Source organism: Phasianus colchicus, chromosome 16, assembly GCF_987193195.1.
Source record: "Phasianus colchicus chromosome 16, bPhaCol1.hap1.1, whole genome shotgun sequence".
Lineage (NCBI taxonomy): Eukaryota > Metazoa > Chordata > Aves > Galliformes > Phasianidae > Phasianus > Phasianus colchicus.
In genome coordinates, this window is record NC_143451.1 from 12312919 (window position 1) to 12340678 (window position 27760).

The window sequence follows — 27760 nt, forward strand, 5'->3', positions numbered from 1 at the left end:
TGGTGATACTTCAGCAAGCGGCAGCTTGGCTCCAGTTCAGTCCTGAGCTGCCATCGGTGCATTCTGTAGGGGACTGTTGAATGAGGGTGAGCTGGGCTCAGTGGGGCTGAAGCTGTGCTGCTGCTTGTGACCCTCGTCCTGCTGTGTGACCTGACTGATGGGGTGGTGGTGGTACCGAGGAGCAGCTGGCTTCTGACACGGGGTAGTTTATTCTTCCTCCAAGAAGTGTCTCTGCTTGTGGCCTCTGTCCTCCAGTTCCAGGTATCTCTAGACAAGCAGCTTGCTCTGCCTTTGCTTCAGCTCAGGAAAGTGGGAGGCCTGGGCTCTGGCAGGCTGCCTGCTGGGTGGAGCAGCTCCTCAGGTGGGGGTAGGAGAAAGTCTTCAGTGAAGTGGATGAAATGGACTTCTGAGAGCAGGGCCACAGGGCTGTTACACATCACTGCAGGGGTGGGGCTGGGAAAGGGTGTGGAGAGGAAGCTCTCGCTGATGCGGTGACATGGCTGCAGGGTCAGGGCTTAGGGAGAGCAAAGCCAGGTGATGCTTTGCATTGCATTGCTAGCCTAAGCAGACAAGACCTCGCAGCCTTGCTTGTGGGCATGCTGGCTTTCCAAGGCTCCTCCAACTTGCCCAGCTTTGAAGAGCTAATGGCTGTGACTGTGTCACGCTCACAGCAGATGAAAGGCAGGGAACAAGCTCCATGGGTTCTTTTAATCCTCTGCCTGGCCTCATCATTCTCCAGCGTCATGCTGTGCTCGGGGTGGACCTGCTGGTTTCTTCCTTTTGTCTCCCCAGCCTCCCTCCTGGCTGCACTAATGTGGCAGGAGACTGGCAGGGCTGCGGGTGCAGACGCTGGGCCGGGCAAATGAGTTACTGGAAGCACTGGTTTGCAAGATGTAACTGGTTGGGGAGGGGCCCAAACTGGGCTTATAACCCGGGGTCTTGGGGAAGCAGGGTGAGGAGGAGGCGACAGCAGCCGCTGGGGAGGCAGCTGGTGGGAGTGGAGCAGGAAAAAGGCCAGGAGGCGAGTGGAGATGGCGGCAGGGAAATGGGGCACGTCTGCTCTTCTGCCTTCAGTCCTCCCTGAAACAACCACTGATTGCCCTGAAAAATGTGCTGAGGCACAAAGAACGGCAGCGAAGACGGTGGCAGCAAGGCAAGGAGCTGCAAAGTGCCTGGGGTTGAGAGCAGAGGGTGCAGGGAGAGTAATGGGCCGGGGAGCTGAGCTGATTTTGTATGCTTCAAAGAGCAGAAAGCAAAGCTTTCAGTTAACACTTCACAGGTTTTTCTTTTTTCCTTTCTTCCTATCTTTCTTGCTGCTTCAGGCGTTGAGCCCCCCAATAAAATGAGGCTGAGCATTTTGCAGCCCTTCCCACCGCTTCTCCAGCCTGAGCCCATGGCGTGCACAGCTACTCTGCAGGTTGCTCCAGCAAGGCTCACTTTATGCCTCCTTTGGGCCATTACATGCTGGAGAAAAGAATGTGGTGCTGGGCAGGGAAGCCTGCAAGCATTACTCACTGCTCCCAACTCCGACAAGCGGAGGGGAGCCAGGTGGTTTCCTCTCAGAAACGATGGGCACAGGAGATGGGGGATTTTTTTAACCAAATCTTTTCCATCTTTGTGTTTTGGCTGTGATGTGCTGGGAGTCTCCGGCTGCAGGGACGGCAGGGATCAGCCACAGACTGTTGCAAGCCACCCAGCCCTTTCTCACCTCCCTATAACTGCCCAGGGGGAACTGGCTCAACTGAGTGGAGCTGAGCAAACATGTTCTATTCCTTTTCTTCCCTCAGAGCTCCCAACTTTCGCTCCTGCTGGAGACAGTGGCTGGCACTTCACCTGCAATTAGCTGGTGACCTGGAAAGTCACCTCGCTGAGCCGCTTACGGAATCAAGCCACCGCCAGGAATTAGTGATGTCCTTGGCAAAGGAGATGGCTGCAGCTCTCAGGATTTAGCCCTGAAGGGCCTCCTTGTGTGGCTGCCTCAAGCTTTGTTAGAGAGCGCTGACCAAAAATGGCCCCTGGCTGGGGGGGATTCTGTCTTCTTGTTAGAGCACACTGGCAGCCTGCAAATGTCCCATTTCCCAGGACGTTCAAACACAACTGGCTTCCTCGTGGAAGTGCCCTCTGAGGGCACAAAGTGATGGTTTCAGAAAACGGGCTTTTCTTGGTGTCAGTTCATGGATGAGACAGCGGCTGGAGGAGGAGGAGCCCTGCTCTTTGAAGTTGGTCTCTGCAGAGGGAATGCTGACCTCAAGCCTGCCCTGGCTTGTATTATACCCATCTGTAATCTACTTTAGCAGGCCTTACTGTATTAAATCGTATCAAGCACCGAAAACCATTTACAGCAGTGGAGACAGCAGTTTGCCCAAGCATACAAAGCGCTCTGACCACCAAGCTTTCATTATGCTGTCAAAAAGTTGAGATGTTCGAACTTTATCAGTGTTAAGAAGAACCACAGGAGGGAAATGACTCAAGAGTTTCCCAGGGGAAAAAAAAATAAATAAATCGCCAGGTCTGTCCAGCCATGAACTGTGAAGAGATGTTGTACAGAACACAATATCTTGATACTAGCACCAGATTTGTTTGTTTGCCCTCCTGGACCGGGACAGCATGGTATGCGCCTGCCTTCTTTGGGCTAGGAAAACTGTATGAGTCATAGCATGATCAAAGTCTGCCTGGAGACAAACCAGCACTGAACTGATGCCATTTTCACAGGAGGTTCCCATGTGCCAGCGGTGGGAAGAGCGTTCCTGAACTAAAGAGCAGCGGGGAAGGTTTCTGCACTCACCCACTGACAGCTTCCCAGCAACCATCAAGAGAAATGCCAGCGCTCTGTTTGCTTCCTTCCTCCTTTACAGCCCATCTGATGTCCTGCTGCTGCCTCGTATTCAGCCTCGTGTCTTATCTACACCGCCACACTGCTCCTTTGCTCAGAGGGCCTTCAGACTGAGCTCAGCTCCTCTTACAGCCGCTGTGAGTGGTTCCTCCTGGGGAGGTTCTTTAACCTGTCTCAGCTCCCGGCTTTTATCCAGGGTTGGCAACTGCTGCCTGGTCCACAGACAGCCCAGGCCTGCAGGGAACCACGGCTAGTCCTCACACCAGCTGCTCCAGCTGACCTGGCACAGGGCAGGGCTTTGACTCTGCTTGTGGGCTCTGCTTCTGATCTTATTTACATTTGCACTGGAAATGCAAGTTTTCTCCACCTTGGTCTCAGCTTTCCCTGCTGACTGCAGTACGGTATGTTGATATTCAATTTAAACGTCAAACAAGCCAGCCCTGACTGAAGGTCCTGCGTGCTGAATTTGTCATTATCTTCTGTTTAACATGACAGAAAAGCGGGTATTGATACTCCTAATGAAGCTGTCCCTCATCTCAGGGCTGAGAAGGGATGCTTCTGCACGCCGGCATCCTGCTCACAGGCCTGGAAGCAAAACAGGCACTGAGCATTCCCTAAACCCAAATCCAGCCTATCCCTCGTCTTGTTCGTGGCCTTAAGCGGCAGCAAGCAAAGAGGAAGAAAGCAGCCACCTAGTCATCTTCCTGTTTAGAACACATTTTCTATGACCAACATTCCCAAAGCACACGCTGGACCCCCAGCACTGCGCTCTGTTCCCGAGGCTGAGCTGGCAGTGGGAGCGCTGAGCCGTGGGCGCCGCTACGCGCAATGGCTGCACCCGCAGCAGCTGTGGATGCCTTCTGCATGGCCCCCAGCACACGTCAAGCTCATCTCCCACACCTGCTGCCACAGGGGGAAGATTCAGCTCATTAAAGCCCGGGTTAATTACATAAATGTCCTTTCTGTGACTTTCCTTTCTGCCTGAGATAGCTATCACCCCCAACATGGCGGCGCCGCCGCCGCTCTCAGGATGGCGTCGCGCAGAGGCCGCCCCCTCACTTCCGCTTCACGCGGCCACGCTCAAGATGGCGGTGGCGGAAGCGTGGCGAGCCGCGGAAGCCGGGTCATGGCAGCGCCGGAAGAGCCGTGCGGCGGTGCGGAGCGGGGCCGGGAGGCGGCTGGCTTGAGCCGGGCGCGGCGGGACCCCGCGGCTGCCGCCATGTCGCGCTGTGCGGAGGTGAGCCGTGGGACCGTTCGCGCTGAGGGGAGACGGAGCCCCTCGGGGAGGAGCCGGCGCGGCGGAGCGGCCGGGATGGCGGTGGGCTCAGCCCCGCGGGTCCTGGGCCGGGCTGCCGGCCGCTGGGGGCCGGCGCTCCTCTGGGGCAGCCCGGGCCGCTGCGTAGGGCCGTGCTGTGGGACGGGAGCGGCCCGGCCCTTCGGGGGCGGCACGGCGTTAAGGGACGGCGATTCATCTTCGTGAGAGATGGAGCCGAAGGCCCGGCTGCCCTCAGACCCACCGGCGGGCCGCGGGCCTCCGGCCGCAGGGTTGAGGTAGGAGCGGGGCTGTCGGGTGTGTCGCTGCCGGGGGGCCGCGGCCATCCCTGAGCGGCCCTTGCGGCCCTTGCGGCCCGCGGCCGCGCTGTGAGCTCGCTGAGGTGGCCGTGGGCTGCAGAGGGATTTTTTTAGCCTATAAACGGTTACATAACCGGTGAGGTTATTGGGATGGGCTCCTCTTAGAGGAAAAAAGTGGGAAGGAACTGCCTGCTGCTCTGAGGGCTGCCGCTTCCAGTTGCAAAGCGAGTGGCAGGAGGGGAATGAGCGTCAACGTTTTCATTGTGCTCTGAAGCGGCCCAAGGCAGGGAGCGAGCGGAGCTACCGTGGCTTTGTGTGAGGCTTTGCAGCACCTCGTGTTGTATCCTAAGGGAAAGGCACTGGTTTCTCAAGGCAGGTGGTTCGTGTTCTGCCTTTGCTTTGTCTCAGTCTGCAGGTCTCTCTGAGGCTCGGAGTATCTCTTTTCTCATAAGATTTGCTCAACTATCTGAACTGGTTGCTTTTCTTTTTTGTCTTTTTTCCTCTTTTTTTTTTTTTCCCCTCTTATCTCTTTTAGGATCCTGTGAGTGGGGAGAATGAGGAGGAAGGTAATGGTATCAACTTGATGGAGTTCTCGGATGAGATCCTTCTGCACATCCTAAGCTACGTCCCTTGCACAGACCTGGTCCTGAACGTCAGGAAGACCTGCAGGAAGCTCTCAACGCTTTGCCTTGACAAGAGTCTAACCCATACAGTTTTACTTCAGAAAGACTACAAGGTGGGGAGAGTAGCTTGCTTCTTCTATTAGCTATGAAGAGAAACCTGACTTTTGAAAAAATGTCAAGAAGTAGAACTTTTCAGTATGTCTGCATGCATGTCCTGCTTTTGAACTCTGAAGTCGAATAAACAATAAACTGTTTTATAAAAGCATTTGTTTTCCAGAATGCTTTGTTAGGACAGCTCTGTGCTCCCTTAGTTTTCACTGATGGTATTTCATTTAACTTCTCTGGGTTTATGGAAACTAAAATGAAAGTAAATTCAATTTTCCATTTGTAGCTGCCTTTTATGGCTGGATGAAGTTGTAATTTTCCCCGAATATATTTTCTGTGTTGTGCAAATAAATTTGTCAGACACACAGTCAGCTAATTCAGAAAATGTATACTTTTTGTAACAAAAATAAACTTAGAGATGAAGCATAATATGTTTTATGAAGACTGCATCACCAAGCTGTAGGCAAAGAGAAGCCTCTCTTATTTGTTTCCAAAAGAAAGTGGATGAAGGAGAACGAAAGTATTCTTTTAATTTGTGCTGCTGCAGACCAGTTCAGCTGGTTTCAGCTATTTCTGCTGAAACAGTTTAGCCATTAGAAAATGGATGTTGTTCAGCAGCTGACAGTGGGATGGAGGACAGATTTAGCCTCTCAGTCGGTAATGCAGAACTGCACAGACTAAGAAGCTGAAGGAATTCTAATCTTAGAGTCCAAAGCATGGCTGACAAATGCTGAGGCATGGGCTAGTGATCCAAGACCCTTAGATGAGTTACATACTGTGAGAGCTAACCAGTGCTGTCCCCATCTTCAGATGAGAAACTGACTCCCTACATGCTACTGTCTTATATCTCATTGAATCTGGTTTTGTTTGAGCGCAGGTAAACAAAGACAAAGTGAAGCAACTGATGAGGGATATTGGAAAAGAGATTTACCAGCTGAACATGGCTGGGTGCTATTGGCTGCCCAGCTCCACTACTGATCATGTAACACGGTGCAAGAACCTGGTAAAACTGAACCTGTCTGGGTGCCGCATCACCTCTCTCCGTCTCTCAAAGATGCTGTCCACGCTTCAGCACCTGCGCTCCCTGGCGATAGATGTAAACCCAGGTTTTGATGCCAGTCAGCTAAGCAGCGAATGCAAAGCCACCCTTAGTCGTGTGTCAGAATTGAAGCAAACCCTCTACACTCCATCATACGGTGTTGTTCCTTGCTGCACTAGCCTTGAGAAACTGCTGCTTTATTTTGAGATTCTTGATCGCTCACGAGAAGGTTTTATGCTGTCTGGACAGCTAATGGTGGGTGAGAGCAATGTGCCCCACTACCAAAACCTTCGTGTCTTCTATGCCAGGCTGGCTCCTGGCTATGTTAATCAGGAGGTGGTGAGGCTGTACTTGGCTGTGCTAAGCGATCGGACACCTGAGAACCTTCATGCCTTCCTTATTTCTGCCCCTGGGAGTTTTGCTGAGACAGGAGCCACTAAAAACCTTCTGGACTCAATGGCTCGAAATGTACGCCTGGATGCTTTACAACTGCCCAAAGCCTGGCTTAATGGTTCTGGACTCCTGCAACACTTGAAGTTCAACAACCCTTTCTACTTCAGCTTTAGCCGATGCACATTATCTGGTGGCCACCTGATCCAGAGAGTTATTAATGGTGGGAAGGACCTTAAAAGCTTGACCAGTTTGAATCTCAGTGGCTGTGTTCATTGCCTGGCTCCGGAGTCTTTGTTTCGAAGAGCAGAAGATGACATTGACAGTAGCATTCTGGAAAGCCTGGTCATGTCTTGCTGCAACCTCAGACACCTCAACCTCTCCGCAGCTCACCACCACAGCTCAGAAAGCATAGGGAATCATTTGTGCCAGCTCCTGTCCAGGCTAAAGCACCTACTCTCACTAGCGCTACCAGTTTGTTCCATCACAGATGTTGCTGTGAACATGGAAAAGCCTCCCACGCAGCCTAATGTGGTGCCCCAAACGTTTGGAAAGAAAACCCGTGTGGGGGTGCAGACATATCCGAGAAACTTAGCAGACCAGGCATGTCAGAAGTTGGAGTCTTCAGTATTCTGGACGCTGATGAGAAGCCTCCGGTTTTTGGAAACCTTAGAAATAATTGGGTCCAGTTTTTCCTCTGCCATGCCCCGCAATGAGCCAGCAATTCGGAACTCTCTGCCTCCTTGTGTCCGAGCACAAAGTGTGGGGGATTCGGAGGTGGCTGCCATTAGCCAGCTGACTTATTTGCAGAGCCTCACCTTAGCACAACTGCCAAATATTGTTACTGGTTCTGGGCTTGTTAGCATTGGATTGCAGTGCCAGCATTTGCGGACTCTTTCGTTGTCCAACCTGGGCATGATGGGGAAAATGGTGTATATGTCTGCTCTCATGGACATGTTGAAGCACTGCAAGTGTTTGAGAGATCTCAGGTGAGGGGCTGCCATTGAATATCTCCATTGTTTGTGAAGCTCTGGAGATGGAGTGCTTGTTTTGCTGTGGTTGGTGTAAAAACTGCAAGTGGTCCTGTGCTGGTCATCCTCTGCTCAAGCAGCAGGTCAGAAGTGGCTGCGATGGCTTGAGAGTTATTTTTCTTCCAGAGTTGTGGAGAACAGGAAGGCATCTTGTGCTGTTTTCAAGGGCTCAGGGTATGCCTTTTAACCACTGTTTAGCAGCTTAAAGTCTCTATGCTGCAACTGTCTTCCTTTTAGATAAGGAAAAGCAGACCCAGCATGTCTGGGAGGTGTCAGGCTCTCAGGACTAGGTGAAATGCTATGTTCTTTGTGGATGTGTACACTTACTGAGCATCCAGGAAGGAAAGGACTCCTACAGTGGCTAGATAATGTAGCGTTTGGTTTCCCACTGGGATCTTTTTCTGCCTTTGGCTTATATTTAAGATTTTGCCTCCTAATTTTTTGCATATATTTTTCCTTTCTTGATAATATGTTGGAAGCATTCTGTAGAGTTTGTCGTGTCGATGTTCACTTCTTGGATCGTTGATCTGACCTTGAAGGATGCATACAGGAGCTTCACTGTTGCCAAAGAACTTATGAACCCATCTCACAGTGGTGGCTTCCTTGCACTGGTAAACACGATGTCTGTAAATCACAGAATCATTTAGGTTGGAAAAGACCTCTAAGGTCACCAAGTCCGGACCCAAAGTTACTACTTTAGAAAAAGTGCTGATTTGTTTCCTCTTCCCCCTCCCCTGAGCAGTTTGTGTTGGTGGAAATGCTAGTCCTGCTGGGTCAGTGGCCATTCTCTATTCACAGGAGAGGTTTAAAATGCAAAAGAATAGTAAAAGCAAGGTCACCCCCACATGGTGTATAGCTACGTTCTCAAAGACAGTTGCAGCATGACTAAAACTGTTCTTCATCAACTCAGGCTGATGTTTGTGTGCATGTTCCTAAGCTGTTGCAGTAGTGAAAGGAGCTGGGGCAGTTAAAACATCTCGAGGCTTTTTGTTTCCCACTGCTTCCCATTTGCAAGGGGTGAGGAGCGTGCTGCTCTCATCCAGGGGGCAGCAGCTGGTGGAGATCCGATTGCTTAATGGCTTGGGTGATGTGAATGGATCTCTAGCCTTGAAGGACTGAATCGCCTTGGAACAACCGAGGTCTGGGTGGAGGCTTTGTTGTGCAGTGCTGCTTTGCTTTGGCTTGGCTCTGTATTTCCCGGAGCCTTAGAAATGGAGGCTGTGCATGCCTCCCATCATTATTGCTCACAGCCTTGGGTGGAGGATGAGCAGGGCTGTCTCCTTGCAGCAGCCGGGCGTGTTGGTGTAAGCTGTCATTGTGCCTCGAGTGATGTCTGAGGTTTGACATAGGTTTAAAAGGCTTTTAATGTTTAGCACTCACTCCTGATAATGCAGTTTCCATTTCATTTCTCTAGTTCTCTAGCTCTTCTACCCTTTTTTCTCTGCCCATTTTCCAGGCTGAGAATCTGGTTTCAGGCGATATTCCAAAGCAACACTGCCGTCTAGCGGGCCGAAGCGGTACTGCAAGCATGGCTGTGTGCTACCGAGGGTAACTTAGAAACCTTCTGAGAGGTTGCAGGGCTTCCCTGCTTTGTCCTTAGCTGACAGTTGGCCAATTGCACTGCTGAAAAATGGGAGAAGGTTCCTATTTCCTTAATATTCATTTTGAGCTATTGCCTGAAGAAATGGTAGGATCTTTTCAGGCGGTCTCGGACTGTGACTTGAAAACAGAATCTATCAACTAATGAGATTAAGTTGCTGAGATTCCCCTCCCATACTACAGAGACCTACGCAGAGATTATCCGGAGGTCAGCTTGGGGCTGGCAGCTTGTTCTCACCTCCTGGATTAACCTTCTGGAGCTCTTGGCCTTGCTGACCCAATGACTGGGAGTCCCACGTGCTCTGAGGTCCTGTAGTAAATCTGTGCAAAGCAGGTGTGCTTCTCCTGCTGGCATCAGCCCCAGGCAGCTCTTGTGTCCTGCAAACTGGTTTCTGCAAGGGAGTCATCCAGATGGGCTGCTAGTTAAAACACAGAGCCCTTGTTGGTCAAGCATGGCTTCGCTGTGCCTTTTTGTCACTTAGCTCAGGACTGGGAGGTGAGGCTGTGGAGCGCTGGGGTAGAAAATCCCATCCCTTTTCTCTTGGCCAAGTGTTTAAGATGGAAGTTGACTCAATGTATTTGTTGTTGGGGAGAGAAAAGCTTTGATTCTTTTCCATCCTATGGGCAGGGCTGCTGTTGGCTCAGAGGCACGAGGTCACCACGTGTGTGCTGTGAATTTTTCACGCCTGTCTTCTCTCTAAAGCTGACCAGTTTGACCCATGCTTGGTGCACTGGAGCAACGAGTCCCTAAATCCACACTGGCTGCTCAGTTATGTCAGGCAGCAAAAGCTGGGCAGTGTTCATCCGCCTCCAAAGCCCCTCTTACCCAACACGTTTTGTGGAAATCTTGCTAAACCAGGGCCTCTCTATGGAGTTCTGCAGCTCAGGGCCTTTCCACGTGCTTGTGTCCCTGTCCTTCAGATTGTGTAATTTGGGGGCAAGAGGCCTGAGTTTGCAAAGTCAAACTTGTAATGCCCAAGCAGATAGAAAGTTGTCGTGTGGGTGTGTGGAATGGTGGGAGGCTGGTTGCTCTGCTGGCCAAATCTCCACGAATGTGCTTCCTTCTCCCTTGTCTGAAAGCAACCCAAGCCTGAACTGCCCACTGACTTGCTTTTGTTGATCTCTGCAGGCTGGAGCAGCCGTACTTCAGTGCAGGCTCCCAGTTCTTCCAGGCCCTGAGTCACTGCTCCTCTCTCCAGCGGCTTTGCATCGTCTCCCGGAGTGGGACTCTGCAGTCTGATGCAGTGATGTCATTCATGGCCAACTGCCTTGAGGTCATCATGTGCCACATGTTTATGGGAGAATCTCTTACTGTCTGCAGAAATCTCCAGCAGTCTATTGTCCGGAGGTGAGTGCTGGAGGGGATTGATGTGGGATTTCTGGAGCTGTTGAGGATTTATCTCCTTTTCCTTTCTTGCCAAGGCTTATATGGCTTGGAGCACTTGTTCCAAGAAGCTAAAAGGTACTGTGTGACTACTTGGCATGTGAAACGGCCTCTTAGTTTAATAAGAGCTGATCCGTGGAATATTTGAAGGTATGATATGCATTTTTGATTCCGTTCCCACTCGTGTTCTCTGCAGTTCTGAGCTGAAGCCCTGGAAGCTCCATCATAAATCAAACGTCACTTTTTGTGTAAACAAAACATCTGCCGACATTTTAAGTACTGAGAGGTCTGACCTTGAAGCTTTCCTCCTTTCCCACAAGTGACTAAGATAATTCTTGGTCCTCTAATCACTTGTAAATGTCACTTACTGATAATCCCCTGGCAGTGCAATTCAAAGCCTTTCAAAGGTTTGTTGTGAAGGGTTTTTCTTTGGGGGGGGGCGCCGGGGGGAGGCTGGTTACAAACTGCCTTTGCACGTCTGACAGTTCTTAAATGCATTTTGCTGGGCCCCTCGCAGCGATCTGAGGCTCACGTGGTGGGAAACGTTGGTGCCTGAGCCGTGAACTGCATCTGAAAAGAGAGCTTTTAATTACGCCTGGCATTTTGAAGTTGTCTCATAGTGGCAGTCGTCTTACAAAATATTTCCCATGCAGCAGACTTTGCATTATGTTTGTTCTCTATAAGGCATTTTCTCCGCCTTCGATCTGTTTTCTTTGTCACCTACCGTTGCTTTGCCCTGTTAAGCTCTAACAAATTTTGAATCACGCAGTGTTATTACTGCATCCTAAAGGGTGCTCCTCCCCCCAGCCTTTCTCCAGCTTCAAAATGACTTATTACACTTGGCTCGTTTCTGAGGATCAAATCCAAAGAGCCTATGACTATATTAGCCACCTATCAAACCGCACACAGGATTGCTTGTTACAGCCTCTGGAAGGCTCTGCATTCTTTTGGGATGGCTTTGTATCTGTCCAGTCAGTCCTTGGTTGATTCTGGGAGTGCTCTGAGGATCCTTTTAGGAGGAAGTTTTTCACCCAGAGGGTGGTGAGGCACTGGAACAGGTTGCCCAAGGAGGCTGTGGATGCCTCGTCCCTGGAGGCATTCAAGGCCAGGCTGGATGTGGCTCTGGGCAGCCTGGTCTGCTGGTTGGCGACCCTGCACATAGCAGGGGGTTGGAACTGGATGATCTTTGTGGTCTTTTTCAACCCGGGCCATTCTGTGATCCTTAAAAAGAACCAAGGATCCAGGTTTTGGTTTTCTTGGTCTGCCTTCCTCCCTGAGATACCAATGCAGCATTGGCCAAAGTTCCATTGTCTGCTTACTGAGCTGCATTATGCCGTTCTCAGTGTTTCCCTTCTCTCTTTCTTTATCGTGTATGGATTCTTACTACGTTCTGTACCTCCTGGGAACTCTCCAGAGAGCAGCAGATGCCCCATGAAAATGTCGAAAACTATATTTTTAGCAACAATTCTGGCTGCCAGACTACTTTCCTTCTTTTGTGTTTTATTAACAGAGACATTTGTATGAAAACAATTTTTGAAGTGTTTTTTTTTCTGAGCAGAACATCTGCTCCCACTGCAAGTTCTGCACCTGAAGTCATAATCCTCGATGGTGTTGTAATTGGTGGCTCTGGAAATGATTTCGATGTCACATAAGATTATGAGTTCAGGAGCAGGATGAGCAGTGGGAGCAGATATGCTCCTAAGCAACAAAGATCCCATTCTCATGGAACTGTCTTAAATAATAACATGGAAAGGACAAAATACAGAGAAAGATGTGTAAGCACAGCCTGGACTCTTCCATGAGCCATCAGCGAGCCTTGAGCCACGTTCATTTCCCAGCAATGTTGTCCTTGTGCAAATGTGCCTTCAGAGGGGGGTCAGGAATTGGCTTTCTCTTGTCTGTGCTTTGTCTGCTGCTCCAAGGGCAGTTCAGTCCTCGTGTGATTTAGTTTGGAGCTCCGATCTGTGGGAAAGGCTGTGCTTCACACAGCAGGGCTTCCTGTCAACGTGCTGCTCGTGTGCCTTTAATCCAAACTTGAATTTGGAAGGGGAAGTCTGACATTAGGTACCCTGTGCCAGGATGAAAGGAGGTGATTTGTCCATTTTTTTTCTTTGGAGTGTGTGCAGGAAAAGCATGAGGAATGGGTGGAAGGAGAAGGTGAGAGCTGGAAGGTTGTGAGCCTGTCTTTGTTTGCTCCCCTTGCTTGGAGCCATATTTCTTGGATCATGCAATGGATTAGAGTGGAGAGGATCTTGGTTAGGCTGCAGCCCGGTGATCCCAGTTTGTCAGTGGGGTTGGTAGGGCTGAAGTGCCTCCTGTTCTCCCAACACATCTTCAGAGAGGAGGAGTGTGAACAAGGAGCTTGCCTAGGGCTGAGCACACCAGCAGTCTGCAGGGGTAGAGCTGGAAGGGCATCAAAATGCAATGCCATGCTGTGCTGTTTCAGATGTGGGTCCACAGAAGGGTTCAGCTCATGGTAGAGGACCAGTGTGAGCACAACAGCCTGGTTTGGGCTGCTGGGCTGTGCTGGAAGACAGTGCCTGTACAGGCTGAAGTGATGGGAGCTCGGGTGTTAAACCTCCTGCTTTGTACCCGTGGTACATGCATGCACGTTACAAAGCCTGCAAGGATCTTCCCTTTGCCTCTAAAAAGGACAGCACTCTGTATCGCTGCTGTAATGGCCTGTAAAGAAAGTTGTTGTCACGTCTTTCAGTCTTGTGACAGCTCCAAGCCAGGCCCTGTGATCTTCAGCTTCCTTGCGGGCAGCTTTCTGGTGGAAGTTCGCTGCTATTTCAGAGAGATTAGTGTGTGTATTTCTCTGTAAAAAGCCTCTGATTCAGTTCTGCCTCTTTTTCAATGGAACATGGTAAGCAGAAGAGAATTCATCTGGAGACCTCATCAGCAAACGAGGCTTGCAAGGGCAAGGTCTCCTCTGAGCTTTGGAGAAGTCTGTTTCCCTCTGGGCAGATAAATCATGGCAGTGTTTTTCTTTATTCTTCTTTCCTCTGTGTAGGGGAGGGGTGATCTCCTTTATGGTTCAGGGAGATCCTCTGTGCACCTGAGAAGGGCCCGGTGCTTACAGGGGGATGCGGCTTGGGTGATCCCCATCCACTTCCCTGATCTTCCCCAGCCTTCGCATGTGACACCGCTCTGGGCTCACAGTTTCTCTGTAAAATGACATTTTCTTTTCCTATCACATGGTGCTCAGCTGCTGCCATGTTTCACATAGCAGCAGAGCCAACAAACAGTGCTTTCCATTTAGGGCTTGCACCCTAACTGAGCCACGATGCTGAGCTCCAAGTGTTTGCTGTCTGCTGCTAAAACCACAGTGGTGACAATCCTGAAAACACTGAAAACCTCAATCCCAGGACCTGCAGTTCTGCATTCGGATGCAATCCCACATTTGCTGTGCAGAGAGGCCTTTGTGAAGCAGAGGGATTCGTGTCCCCTTCTGAGAAGGGATTCTTTCTCACTCACCTCCAAGAGCCAAAATGCCCTGAGTCCATCCGAAAGGATGTGGCTCTCTTCAAGCGACTCTTCCCGAGGTTTTTCACTCTGTTATTTTAGGAAATAGTCAGTAGATGGAGCTGTGACCCATGGAAGGCATCCCGCTGCTCGTTGGTGTGCTGCATGCTAACTAATCATATTTACATGCGTCTTTACCCCAAAAATCTTGCGGGAAGAGGAATCTGGGTAAGTTAGGTACTGCTGTGCTCCGTGGTGTGGGCGGTGGGCACACACACAGATGGAGAGAGGAGGTCCTCTCCTGGTCAAGCACACCAGCAGCAATCACTTGGAAGAGGGGGGGGTGGAGATAGGAAATGCTTTGGCAAACGTCCTCTTGGCCTCAAGGACAGATTTCGTTTTCCAGTGTGTTCCTTTTAGATTTTTTTTTCTTCCTGGTTTTAGCTTAAGGGTTTAGATAGCTTCTATCATTATAATGATTTCAAGGACTCTGCAGTAGCAGACAATGGCGCCTGTGAAAAGTCCTTGAAAAAACACCTTGAAAAAGATCAAGAAAGCAACAGGAAAGAAAAAATATCACAAAACCAACCTGAAAGCAAAACAAAAAGGCTCTGAGTGGCGTCCTTAGGGATTCTTCATGGGTAGGGGGGACGTGTCAAGGTGTAGAGGTGAGCTGTGATTGATAGAAACGCAATCCTAGGTAAGCCATGGCACGGAGCATGGTCAGGATTGGTGCAGCTGGGGCTGCTGGGGGGATAGGGGTGGCTCTGCTCAGCTGCTTGTGCCTTCCAAAAGCAGGGAGGAAGCTCCTGGGGGCTGCAGCTGTTGGGGATGGAGGGGTGAAGGGTCCTGGTGCAGCATCTCTGAGGGCTGCAGGAGGTGGGTGATGGTCCGTGCTCTGTCTTGGTGCCTCACTTTCCCTTTCTGCCTGCCTGTAGCACGCAGCTCTGCCACCCGACTGTGAAGTTGTGCCGCAGGGCTCTGAAGGCCAAATGCTGCTGGAAGGGCAGGGAGTTCTAATGGCTGTTCTGAGAGGCCAAGACATGGAGAAAAAGGAGCACTAACTTAGCCTTCGTGTTTGTGCTGGGTGCAAGCTGCAACTGATTTGCCATGACTCCCACAACAAGGCTCCTGCTGCTTCCCAGGGATAACTGTTTCAGTCTGAACTGTATCTTGCTATTCAAGCATTTGTTGCATTTACTGAATTTCCCCCTGCTTATTACCGTTCAAATATGAGCTCTTGTTCAGATCATCTCATTTTCTCAGCCTGCTGGCTCTGGTGTCCCTCTATGGCTGTGAGAGCCACAATGCTCACTGAAGGGGTGCAGCCCTTGTGGCATTCAGCTGCAGGAATGGGGCTTCCAAGAGGGGGCTTGGGAGTGAGCCTGAGGATGATTCGGACAGAGCAAAGTGCTCCCATCCCTTTTCTGGCACAGGACTGAACTATTGCAGATGGATTTTTGCTCACCTCAAATCTAAGCATCCCCCTTCCCTTGCTGCCATTCCCCTGAAAGTCCCCATGTTTCTTACTGGCCAACTGATCCATTCCTGCTGTTTGGCTTCTCGCTGTGCGCTTGGCCTTGGAAGAGTGGTGTAGGATGGGGTGGGAGGGGGCTGTTAGGGCAGAAAGCAAGTGCACCATCATCTGTGGATTCTGCAGAGTCCTCCAGCTCCGTGCCGCAGTTATCAGCGCTGCACAAAGCTGGTGTTACCACCTGGGGCTCACTGGGTATTTTCAAGCTGTTTTTGCTTCCCTCCATCACCTTCTCATCCATCTGACCTTGAAAAAGTCCCTTTCAGTGCAGAGCTGTTTTCCTGGCTCTCTCAGCCGGCGCAGTAGCTGCCAATCCCACTCCGCTAGCCTAAGCATGTTGTGGGCTCTGTCCCTGCATCTGATTGCAGAAGACTTAATGCATCGCTCGGCTGGTGTAGTGAATCATTAGCATCCTGCTCCAGCTTTCATTGTCTGTTTCATTTCCTGCTCTTAGAAACCCCTGAATCATTCTGTCACGGACTGAATAACAAACTGCATCCTTGTCAGCTCGCGTTACCCAAGAATTTGTCGGCGGGCTTGGCGAAGGCTGCCTGCTCGGGGTGTGGCCCTGACACCTCTGCTGCTGCCAGGGATGTTGTTTCAGGGTGGGTTCAAATAGTTTGCAAGCCAGCAGGGCCTGTGGAACCATCCCCAATTTGGTATATTTATGTACCTTCTTCTGGGGGCACTGACATACCCCCCCCTTCTTAAGTGCATTCCTGTGGCTAACCCAAATGACTGGTTCCTGCTCCTAGCTGGTGTGCTTCGAAAGGAATTCAGCCCTGAAACCTTCCTTAGAGGGAAGATGGGTTTGTGCACAAAGTAGGTTTCAAGCGGTGTCCTCCTCCCTCTCTTGGCTGAGAAATAATGTTGGAATAGTACAGCCACGCTTTCTCTTCACGAGGGTGTAAAAGGCTGAACGGAAGCATCAACTGCAGCTTTAAAGCATTTCCATGGTAAAATAAATCTAATTGAGCCGTTATTGCAGTTGCTTTTTAATTTGTGGAAGAGATTAGGAAATAACTTTCAGCTTGCTCTGGCAGAGCACTCCCTGAGGACGTGTCCTGGGCACTCTGGCAGCACTCCTCGCGTTCTCGTTCCCTCCCTCTTTAATTGTCCGGTCACATCTGAGGGATGTGGAGTTCAGCTGGCAAAATAACGGACGAACCTCAGTCTGGAGGCTGCAGCTCATGGTAGAGGTAGTGGAGCGTCCTTCATCTCTTACAGAGAGAACCCACAGTGCAGATGGATGGAATTCCACCCTTTGGGTGCACCTGATGTGTCCTGCTGTTTGGGCATGACATGATGTGGTGGCAGAGGATGCTGCAGTGAAGACAGTGGGTGATGGAAGTGCTGTACGTGACCTCCTTCCAGAGTGCCATCTGTGTCCTTTGCCAGGTTGGAGGCTGAAGTGATGGGACTTAAAGCGAGGGGAGATGCTTTATGAAGGAATTTCTTTGCGTGGAGGTGAAAGCAATCTGTTGAATCCTGCTATCTTTAAGGTTGGGAAGAGCTCTGAGATCACCAAGTCCAACCCCAACCCACCCCCACCATGACATCAAACCACGTCCCAGTCTCTGCTGGGACACCCTGAGGGATGGTGACCCCACCACTCCCTGGGCAGCAGCGCCAGTGTCTGAACACTCTTTCAGATTTTTTTCCTAATATCCAACCTGAACCTCTCCTGGTGCAACTTGAGGCCATTACACAACTGCTTTCCTAGGGAACTTAGGAAGTCTGTTTCTGAGGTAGGAAGATGAAGCCTGCTCAACACCAGCTGTGCCAGAGTATTGGAAGCAATACTGGCATTAGGGTCTGGGTCTGCTTCAGAGTCTCAGAGTTTTGGCTTTGGATCCCTTGAGAGCCTTGTGGGGGCAAGGGTCCTCCTGGAAGGTGCCTGTGTGGCTGGAAGCAGCTGTGGAGCAGCTCCACTTCATGCTCTTGGCAGTCCCTGCCCACAGGCAGAGCTCTTGCAGTTCCCTGAGGTCTGCACACAACCAGTGGAACAAACCCGAGGTGTACGCCTGGCCTTCCTGAAAAGATGAGGAAAGTGTGTGTGTGTATGTTGGATGGTGTCACTTGTCAGCTGCCCCAGCGTGTCCTGGCACTTCCTCTGTTCCACCGAGCTGTGCTCCGGGGATGGGAGTTTCCAGGCTGGCTCAGGTACGTTGGCTGAAGCTTACAAGGCAGATGCCACATCTGAACTCTCAGACATGAGCAAGTCTTCCAGTAAAAACAAGCTGACGCTGTGCCTGGCAGAGGATTAACGGGGTTTTTGTGCGTGTGGGTGAGAGCTGTGTGCAGTGTGAGATGCAAGGCAGGCTGCTGCTGCTGCTGGGAGGGCTGCAAGCAGCTCACCAGGCTGAGTGCAAGGTCTGAATGAAGCAGGGCAGGGTATGTGGCTGCAGCAGAGGCTGAGTTGCTGCTGAGAGTCACACCTACAGGAGTCCAAATCTGCTCTGTCTCTACCATGTCTCGTTCCCCCACCTCAAGCGTCTCCCGGCTTTCATTCCTTTCCTAGAGCTTCCTTTCCCATAAGCTTATCTGTGTTTGTGGAGTTTAAAACCTGGCCTTGATCTGCTCCTGATATGCTGTATTTCCTTGTTTTATCTGGCGTGTGCTTTTTGCCTTGCCAGTGCTCAATGATACCACCTCTGTGCCCTCCACTGCCTGCCAGCATCTGGGGGGTGGGATGTGCTGCAACATCCCCACTTGGCACAGCACCTTTCTCAGGCGTCTCTGCAAATCTCTGGAGGAAACACATTGTTCAGTACCAAACACTGCCTCGTCCTGTCTGCGTAAGGTGAGCCTGAGCCACCCCAGCACAGCAGAGCTGTTGTTGTGTGGCTGTGCAGAGCAGGCACTGCAGGGCTTGTGCCCGAGGCTCACCTGCAGCTTTGGGCTGCCCTGTGGCTGGATGGGCAGCTGGGGTTCTTCAGACTGGTTGGCCCCCTGGCGTGTCAGAAGGCACATGCTGGGAGTGTTTGCCAGGAGATAACTGCATTCCGGGCAGTGACTCTTTTATCTTGCTAAAATCAAGGAGATCTGATTAAAGTGCAGACCTTGCTTTAAGAATTTTTCCCTTTCTTTTTGACTTTGTCCCTGACCTACATATTGGATCCCGCCACGCTGGTTGGAAGCAATTGAGACCATAGCGTTAAGCTATTTACCAAGCTGCTGGCTTGAAAATAACCTTACTGTCCACACCTGCTCTGGGATAATTTTGGAGTCAAACGACAAAGCACCATTAACCCTTCCAGCCACGTGCAGCCCGTTCAAGGTCTAAGCATAGAACAAGGTTATACCCGTGCTGACGCAGGGAGGAATTGGTGGTAGCACTTTGCTATCCATTTTTCAGCTCCACGGTTATTCCCAGCCAGCTGCTGCAGCCAGCCCTGCTGAACATCCCATCCAAACGGGGACAGTTCAGGGAGCTGCTTGTGAGAGCTCCTGCTGGGTGGTTGCTGGGTTGGTGTTGAGTCTGCTGGACCAGAGGCTATTCTGGAAAGTGCGTGCATGTGTATTTTCTTTGTTAGCCCAGTGGTTGTTTCTGATTAAAGGATCTGTTTTGAAGGGGCTGCTAGTCAGTTGCCTAGAAAACTTGCTTTCATTTAATTAATCGTGATGAGTTTAGTCTGGAGTTTTTGTAGGAGAGAGCAAACGAGCATATCCTTGGCTCCTTTCCCTTGGAAAAAAGCAGGGTTTCATGTCTGGAACTGCAGCTCCTTTGTCTCCCCAGCTCGACATCCCTCTCTGTCCTTGGAGTTTTCATTTTACAAGCCGTGTGCTTGCGGAGGTAGATCCAGTTTGAAGTCCATCCAGGTGCGGAATGAGGAAAGAACCATCAAGAAGATTACAGGAGCTATTCTGCAACTGATTAACTCAATCTCTTCCCCTTCTTGTTATCTCCTCCCCGTGCCTAGGGCCTTTCGAACTGCTGCTTTAAGAGCTTCTCACTTAATCTAGCCCACCTGGACAGGTGTATGAAGAAAGGAATTGCCTTCCGGGGACGAACTAAAGGAGCATAGGTTGCAAAGGGAGTCTGCTTTTGGGAACTGCTAATCCCAGTTTAACATTATGACAGCTGCTCGTTAAAATCAGGGTGTTTTTTAACAGGCAGTTAAGGGAGAGGCTTTGCACGCACATTTAGCTGAGGATAATAGCGAGCCATGTGCATTTGATTTTTTTTCTTAAATCACACAAATTATACGTGGAAAGAATTCTTCACGTCAACTTGCTGGAGTATGGAATTTACAAGGTTTGCAGTAACTTACAGTTTCCTGTTGGGGGGCGGGGGGAAGAAAATTACAAAGCTTTCTTTTTTCTTTTTCTTTTGGTAAGATCAAGTTCAAACCTCTTCTATAAACCCAGCCTCACTGGAAGGTGTTCTGGCTGTGTTGGGCTTTCTCAGTTGTCTTGGTGGCAGATTGTCATGTAAACTTGTCTGGGCTCTTGTTTTTATAGCTGCACAGCAAGGCTGCTTATAAACTACTTTTTTGTATCTGGTGAGATACAAGAGTCTGTATGCAAAGAGAAGCAGAGGTTTGGGGAGTCCACGGTCAGGAGGGCTGTATTCCTATGATTACAACTGCTTCTTCCTGCAGCAAACTTGGTCTGTGAACACAATTTTCTCTGCAGGGCTGTGCTGGTGGTTAAGAAGCACGGAGAGCTGAGGAGGGGCTATCAAGGAGTGGCTTGCTCCCGAGCCTCCAGCTGCTCTCTGGGAGCTCTGTCCTTCCCTGCAGCCCTTAGGCGTGAGGCATGAAGGGCACTCTGTGATGCAGAAAGATAGAACATTGCCCCAGGTAGTTTTGTTGCTGGAAATCCTTGCTCCTGCAACTACTTAGATTCAGACAAATTAATTTAACCCGCCAGGACCAAGCAACTGAACTTGGTATGGGAATTTGTGCTACAAACTGTACTGCAAATCATTTGTGGATGGGAGCATCCTTTCTCTCCCCTAGGAAATACCGTCTCTTGTTGCCTTTTCTTCAGCTGTAATGCTAGCACTGGTTACCTGGGATTTCACATTTTCCAGCAGCAAATCTCCTTCCGTTCCTCTCTGCTGGAGAGGAATCTGGCTGTATCAGTGCTGAGGATGAGCAGGGAATTTTCCAGGCACATCTGCATGTGAGAAGCCTTTTCAGCAGTGATCCTTTCTCCAGCCCCAGCACAACTTGGTTCAGCCTCAGGGGACTGATGCTGCCAGTTCCACTCTGCCTGCTTAGAGTGACGACGAGCTGGCCCCTGTCACACAGCTCAGAGGGAGCATCTCAGTGGCACGGTGCTAATAGGCAAAGTGTTTTAATCTCAAGGGTGTCACCTTAAGCTACGGCATAACTTCCTTTACCCCCTGGCTTTAGAAAGCTGAACTCATCTCATTTGGCTACGCTGAGCAAATTCTCTTCCCCCGTGCTCTCCTGCTAGGCTGCTGTCACGCAGAATACTTGCTGATGGGGACTTGGGCTCTTTTCGTATGGTATAAATGGCTTTAATACTTGCTGCTCTCAAGGTCTGGGACTTTAAGTGTGCGCTGGAAAGCAGAGCCAGCTGAGCAGTGCTGGCAAGTGGAGTTGGGAGGACAGGAGGAGACTGCAGATTTCTCTAAGAGGGCATGGAAATAGCAAGGCTGTGAATTCAGAGGCTGGAGCCCAGAATTACAGAGAGGGATGCTTGCATGCGTGAGGACAAACTCACGTGGTGCCAAGGCAGGTTTTCTGTGACTTGTATGAAAAAGGAGCTGCAGTGCGTGTGTGAGCGCACTTAAATGCTAATCTGCAGATCTGAGCTTTCTAAACCTGCCTGTGCTCTAATTGCACAGGATAGGTTCTGCATGCACAACAACTGAGCCTGGAGTGATGATCCTGGGCTCAGCCCTCAGGGATTGCCCAGCACTGCTCTGCCCTGATTTTTTTAATGGTGCTGCAGCTCGCTGCTGGTTTGCAGGTGGTTTAAGCTGTTATCTCTGAGCACATTGCTCGGCTTGGGCAGTGCTGCTGCCATCTCTGCTCCTCTCAGGATATCTTTATGCTGTGATTTCTTTTTAATGTTGTTTTTTTATTTTTTTCCCCCCTCTTTTCCTGCAGCAGGCTGGAATTGGGCTTGTGTGTCAGCTCAGCAGATGTGCTGAAGTGGGGTGTGCTGAAAAGCCTGGCTGCGCTCCCTGCAGGGGTACGGGGAGGAGGGGGAGTGGGAGCCCAACTTGCAGCTGCCCCCTCTGAACAGCTCTTGCTGCCTGCACTGCCACAGATCTATATCCATCCAATCCCTGTGCTGTTTGTATGGAGAGTTAGTGCTTCTCCTCTGCTAATAACCTGTGTCTGATTCAGTTTCCAGGCGGACCGCCCGGCATTAAACGTCGTCATTTTCCCTCTGCTTCACGAGGACTTGACAGAGGTCATCAGAGATGTCCCCATGAGGCACTTGGATGAGATCACCTTGTTTAAAAGCAGAGTGGCTGAGGAGCCCCCCAACCTGTGGTGGTGACAGCACGGAGGGGACAGGCAGTGTGAATGTGTAGGGTTGCTTCTCTTTGGCCTGGATTCCCTGCCTGCAGCTCCCGGCCGCCTCCCCGGGTGCTGCACAATCACTTTCAATTGGTGCAATTGCAAAATAAAAAGCTGTCCATCTGCAGTGGGGAAACATCTCCTTGGATGATGCTTGCATCTGAGCAGCCTGTCTCAAAGGCTTCTGGAACACAATGAGTATTTCCTTGCGGTTAATAATGAATTGCTTTGTTACTTTACTGAAGTTGAAGGTAAGAGAACCTGACTTAATGACTCTCTTTCCCCCGTGTCGCCTGGTGTATTTCCCAAGGGCCCCCGTGTACTTTGGCAGTGTGCTTTGTGGTATTGGTGGAAATCATTCTTTGCTTTGGTCTATTTTTGGCAAAGTAGAAAGCCTCGGACAGCTAAGAGGTCGCTTGGTTGAGATGCATCCCATCTATGTTACAGGTACACATTGGTAGCCACACACGTGCAGTTACAGATACTTAATGATCTTTAGATTGAGGAGTACCACAAGGAGGTGGTTTTTTTTTTTAGTTTTTTTTAGTTTTTTTAGTTTTTTAAATAACAAATCATAGTTATTAGCACCTTGGCCGTGTGTGTTCTTGCTGATGATGTTTCCTCGGTTGACGTGGTGGAAGATGTTCTCAGCTGTTTTGGAAGTCCTTGTCCTGGGGTAGGTGGAGCCTACACTGACTGAGTTAAGGCTCGGATCTGATTTAAGTGCAGTCTGTCTTGCTGTTTTGATGGGGATGTAGTGCTCTGGCTCTGTCTTTAGGTCCCATGCCCTGAGTTGATGCTAATCTTAGAGGCGTAGCGAAGCATCTTCACAGCATGACTTCGGTCAGCTTCTCTGCCCCAAAGAACCTCCTCAGGCGTCAGTAATGGTCTGGATCACTTTCATATTGCCTTATTTACTGAGCACTTTGAAAGCATCAGACAGCTGTAGCGAAAGCTGTGTCGTGAATTCCTGGAGCACTGTTGCTGAGTGGCAGTTGGGTTTCCCTTTTGCTGGAGCGTTTTGTGGCAGAACAGTGGCTCTGTCTTCTGCAGAACAGTCGTCAGCTGGAGCTGGTTAACTCTGCACCTGCTGTCTCCTATACGTGCTCTCATGTTGAGCAGTGCTTTAATGGGACGTGGCTCTGAGCAGCCTGGTCTGGTGGTTGGCAACCCTGCCCAAGGCAGGGGGTTTGAAACTAAATGATCTTTGAGGTCCTTTTCAACCCAGGCCGTTCTACGATTCTATTCCATGAGCCTACACTCAGGTAGGCGATGGTGTTAGTGAGCGGCTCAGTGTCTGTGCATTGCTCAAACCAACCCTCGCACGTGTTTGCTGTCTGTCTGAGCTTCTCTTCCTTCCCTGCTCAGGTCTGGGTCCAGCAGCAGCCATGCTGAGGCCTCTGGAAACAACCACATCCTCCCCATCCTCAGAGCGGAGCCGGGAGCCCTCCTGGAGCACTGCAGACTGCCGCAGGTCAGGCACGGCGCTGGCACCCCGCTGTTGGCATCCTGCTGCTGTTTGCTCTCCCCGTGAGGTTGTTCTTTCTACCTCGTGTCATATTGCTTGCCTGTTCGAATCCCTCTCTCCCTCTCCAACAACTTTTTTCTCTCCTCCTCCCACGCTCTAGCAAAGCCCATGAGCTTGTTGGCAGGAAAGCGAGCCTCTGCTCCGTCCAGTTCAGTCCACTCCAGCTCTGCTTGGTGTGTGTCCAGGTTTCTTTCCCAGAGTAATTGATGGGGATCAGGCAGCGAGTTGCTGGAAGCAGTGCCAGTGCTGTGCTGCTCTCCTTCTGCCGCTCAGGCAGGGTGAAGGGAAGGCTGAGGGTCTGGAGCCAGGTCTCACGCTTAAGGAAACCTGTCCTGTCCCATGGGGGAATCCCAACAGCAGGACATTCCCATCCCAGCCAGGCATTTCTCCTCCTCCAACATACAGCAGCACCAGCAGGAGTTTGGCAGAGCTGGCAGAGTTAACCCTTCAGTCCTGGGGATCAGAGCGGCCCCACAAAGCAGGCGGTGCCTTTCTCTTGGCAAAGTGGAACCCACCTGCCTCGTCTTGCTGGGTCGGGGCAGGCAGCCAGGCATGGTTTGTAACACCATTATTCTGTTGTCCAGAGAATGATGCTCAGACATCTGTATTCATGCAAGCAGGTCAGAAGTCCTGATGCAAATGCTAGCAGTTATGATCGGGGCTGAGAAAGGTCACCCACAGGTAGTAAAGACAGCACTACAAAATGGTGATAACAAGGGAAAAATGCCTCCTGCCCGCCCCGTCCCCCAGCCGTGGTCTGGTGCTCCCTATCTCTGCCACAAATCCTCTTACGGTGAGTGAGAATTTCCGCTGCTTCTGCACTGCAGACAGGATTCACCAGATGTTAATAATGTGCTTATTTTCTCTAAGTGCTATTTTGGCATCGGTGTTAATTACAATTTATATTCTGCAACATTTACACTGGGAAAAGAACCCACCCTAATAGTCCCCAATTGGCAGAGCTGGGCTATTAAGCATCGCACCATATGTTCTGAGCAGAGCAATGCATGGGACTCGGAGCCCACTCAGTGCTGAGACTCCAGCCTGCAGCGTTGGAGCAGGAGAGAATGGAGGCATTGGCGTTCTGTTGCTAGCTTTTATTTAACACAAAATCCCTCCCCCTTCCTCTGGTCTCTGTCCCCATCTCTCCAGAAATATCCCCCCGTTCCCTATAGGCACCCAGTGAGGTGATCTCAGCCTGCTGATGCTGCTGTCCGTGGGCTGAAATGAATGGATTCCATTACAGAAGGAGCACTTCTTGCAGGCACTGCCTCTCTGGGCTGCCCAGTCCCTGCTGGTGTGTTTTGTGCTGCTCTCTAAATCTGACCCACCATCTCCAGGGCTGTGGGAGAAACTCGTGCATCGACCACTGATGTGTCTGTGCATCTCTGGGAGAAGGAGATTCTGGGGCAAGCAGCAGTAGTGGGGAAAGCAACAGTTGTCTGTGTTCTGTTCGTGCTTCCTTCGGGCAGCGTGCAGGGCTGTGAAGTCCCCTTACTGGGAGGGGAGCACAGGTCGGGGCTGCTGATGCAAGCTGCCGGGTAGCAGAGCAGAGGCCCTGCTTGCATGAATCCCCAGGGCTGTCTTTGCAGCAGGATCCGTCCCCTCACCTCTTTGGTGGCTCTCTGGGACTCGGGGCTGGGAGCCCCAACCCCTCGCTGGGCGCTGCAGGGTGAAGCACCATCCTCGTGGCTCTGTGGCTCCGCAGGGATGCGCAGGCAGCCGGGTGTGCTGGCAGGAGAGCCATTTCCATAGAAACCAGTTGGGATGTTGCACAGGGAATAGTGATGAGCAGCGAAGGGACGTTGCCCTGGACTCTGTTTGTTTTTAGGGAGCAGTGAGGGGCAGAACAGCCCCCAGACTCACGGATACCCCACGTGCCCGTGACTTCCTAGGGGGCTTCCCCCCCTCCTCCCACCTCCACTCCTCAGCTTTCATCACATTTTCAAAATGGCCAACCTGGTTAGGAATAACCATCATCATAAAAAAGGATGGATGGGGTCTGACTACAAACACTGTTGCTGTTAGCAGCAGGATGTCAGCCATAAAACACGAAGCAAGGGAGGCATTGACCTTTCTGCTGTTTGAAATGAATGGAGACATCAATATCCATTGTTTCGTGGCATTGACCTCTGACGCGCTCCGTTCTCCCTCCCCTTCACTTATTTATTATTTTTAGCATCCCCCCCTGCTCTGCAGGAGAAGGGTCACTTGGTTCCATCTACTGCTTCCAATCTCACTCAGCAATAGGGAACCCATCAGCACGCAGAGGGTCCCTATGGTGTGCTGGTGCTGTGGGTGTGTGCTGAGCCCCGTTCCTACAATGCGTTCCCCCCTTCCCCATGCAAAGTCAAAGCTCCGAGCTGTGAAGGAAGGCAGATCAATGCACGTTTAATTACGATGGGGTTTTTATTTCGGTTTTTAAGCAGTGAAGTGTAACGTTTTATGTGAGCACCATCGGAGCCCGGTTGCCCGGTTCCTTGTTTTATTTATTGCTTTAAAGGAGCCCCTTCTTTTGTGAACTTCATCTCTGCGCAGCGAACGTGAAATCAGGCATTGCTAATGAGCTGCGTGACAATTAAGTAATGTAGCACAAAACCATTAGGACGCTGGATTTGGTTTTGAAGTTCGTCCTTTGAAGCGGAGCTGCAGCTCCCTGCCCAAGGCTGCTGGGGAAAATGTTGCTCTTTCAAAACTTTCTTTGAAAATAAAATGTCAGCATAAGAGTCCCTATTTGTGTCGCCCCTCGCTACGAGCAGCGGGGGGGGAAATGGGTGCTCGTTGTGCAGCCTGCAGGCATTGGTGGGAAGGGGATCTGGGAGAGCAGGAAACGGGTGCTTGGTGTGCAGGGCTGGCACCGAAGCTGCTCAGCTGCTCGTTGGAAAACAGAGCTGCCTTGGGAGGGAAGGAGCTGACCCACAGCTGGGGGGAGGGCAGGGGAGGGTTGGGCTGCGGCACCGCTGGGCCCCTGGGCTCAGACCTGGGCTCCATCCGTGCGCTCGTCTGCTGCTTGTGTTTGCACCCAGCCCCGTGTTCTCATAGTGAGTCCAGTTCTGAATGTGCAACTTTCCTGTACGCAGTGGCATGTAAAATTTCAAATAAAGAGTGAATCTGTTCTGAACCGGGTCTCTCGCTGTCTCCTGCCTCGTATTTCCCCTGAAAAGCGCAGCCCGAAGCCATCCGTTCCCCCCATGGGACACTTTGGGGCTGTGTTCTGCCTGCAAAGTGTGAGCTCGCACGCTGAAGGAGATGCTTTTCCTTCGTGGACATCCAAACAGACAGCGATTGAGCCTCACTGCTGCAGGACGAAGCAGCTCTCTGGTGTGCAGGTGGGTGAGTGGTGCAGCTGGAGCAGTGAGGGCTGCACTCACCAGCCCTGGAGGTGATCCAGATCCATGGAGATGTCCATTGGGGATGGGGTTTGGTGTGGTGGTGGGGATGGGTTGGGGTTGGTGAACCTGGCTGCCCTGCAGCTGCTGTGGGCTCACCCAGCTCTGCCTGGAGGCTCCGTTTCACGGTGCCCGTGGGCTCCATTGCTCTGTGTGCTCTGGCAGGGGCCATCCCTGGTGCTCATGTTTAAGTTATGGATTTTATTGCTCCAATAACTGTTATCTAACCGTGGTTTTGAGGAGGGAAGAAAGAGATAAGGAGGGAGGAGGCTGAGGAAGGAATGTACTTTCGGGCTCTGCTGGGCCTCTGGCTTATCACAGGGGCTCCCTGCATTGTTTGGGCATTAATAATCCCCAGGGAGGGCTGGGGAGCAGCGGTCGGTGCCATGGCTGGGATGGAGCAGCTCGTCCTGGAGCCGTGCTGTGCCCCTGCAGCACATCTGCTGTTGCCAGGAGGGGTCTGTGGGGGAGCTGGGAGGCAGCGGGGTGAGAGCTCTGCAGCCATTTAGTTTTCTTGCTGTTCCACGCTGCCCCTTTTTCTTGAATGATGGCAGTGCATAAAGGATGACAGCCATCTCCCTGCTTCCCAAAACGGTGCTGTGCAGCAGAAGGCCCGACTGCTCTCATGTGACACGAGAAGAGTTGTTCTCTCAAGTTTTATCCCCAAATTTTGCCCTCACAGAAATGGCATTGATCTCTGCTAGGTGGGTTGGGGGGGTGCTGGTGGTGTTCTGGAGGTTGAATGGCTTTAAACTGAGAGAG

The 27760-nt window shown here is 51.1% G+C and overlaps 1 protein-coding gene across 2 annotated transcripts; it reads left to right on the plus strand.

Annotated features, from left to right (window-relative positions):
* The first annotated feature begins 1996 nt into the window (after positions 1 to 1996).
* On the plus strand, positions 1997 to 26735 carry FBXL18 (F-box and leucine rich repeat protein 18). Of its 2 annotated transcripts, XR_016471513.1 has the most exons (6): positions 1997 to 4070; positions 4941 to 5141; positions 6011 to 7551; positions 10322 to 10540; positions 21905 to 22332; positions 23450 to 26735. XR_016471513.1 is itself a non-coding variant. In XM_031606795.2 (5 exons), exons 1-5 carry the CDS (start codon positions 3864 to 3866, stop codon positions 22059 to 22061), a joined length of 2325 nt encoding a protein of 774 aa, XP_031462655.2. In that variant the 5' UTR covers positions 1997 to 3863; the 3' UTR covers positions 22062 to 26735. The 2 variants fall into 2 exon arrangements, 1 of the variants encoding a protein (XP_031462655.2); XM_031606795.2 differs by having other exon boundaries at positions 21905 to 26735.
* The last annotated feature ends 1025 nt before the right edge of the window (positions 26736 to 27760 follow it).

Excerpts from the sequence above, each read along its gene's own strand:
- FBXL18 (XM_031606795.2), top strand. The coding sequence starts at position 3,864 with ATGGCGTCGCGCAGAGGCCGCCCCCTCACTTCCGCTTCACGCGGCCAC. Across the intron at positions 5,142-6,010 it reads TACTTCAGAAAGACTACAAG|GTAAACAAAGACAAAGTGAA; the intron begins GTGGGGAGAGTA and ends GTTTGAGCGCAG. Across the intron at positions 7,552-10,321 it reads AAGTGTTTGAGAGATCTCAG|GCTGGAGCAGCCGTACTTCA; the intron begins GTGAGGGGCTGC and ends TGATCTCTGCAG.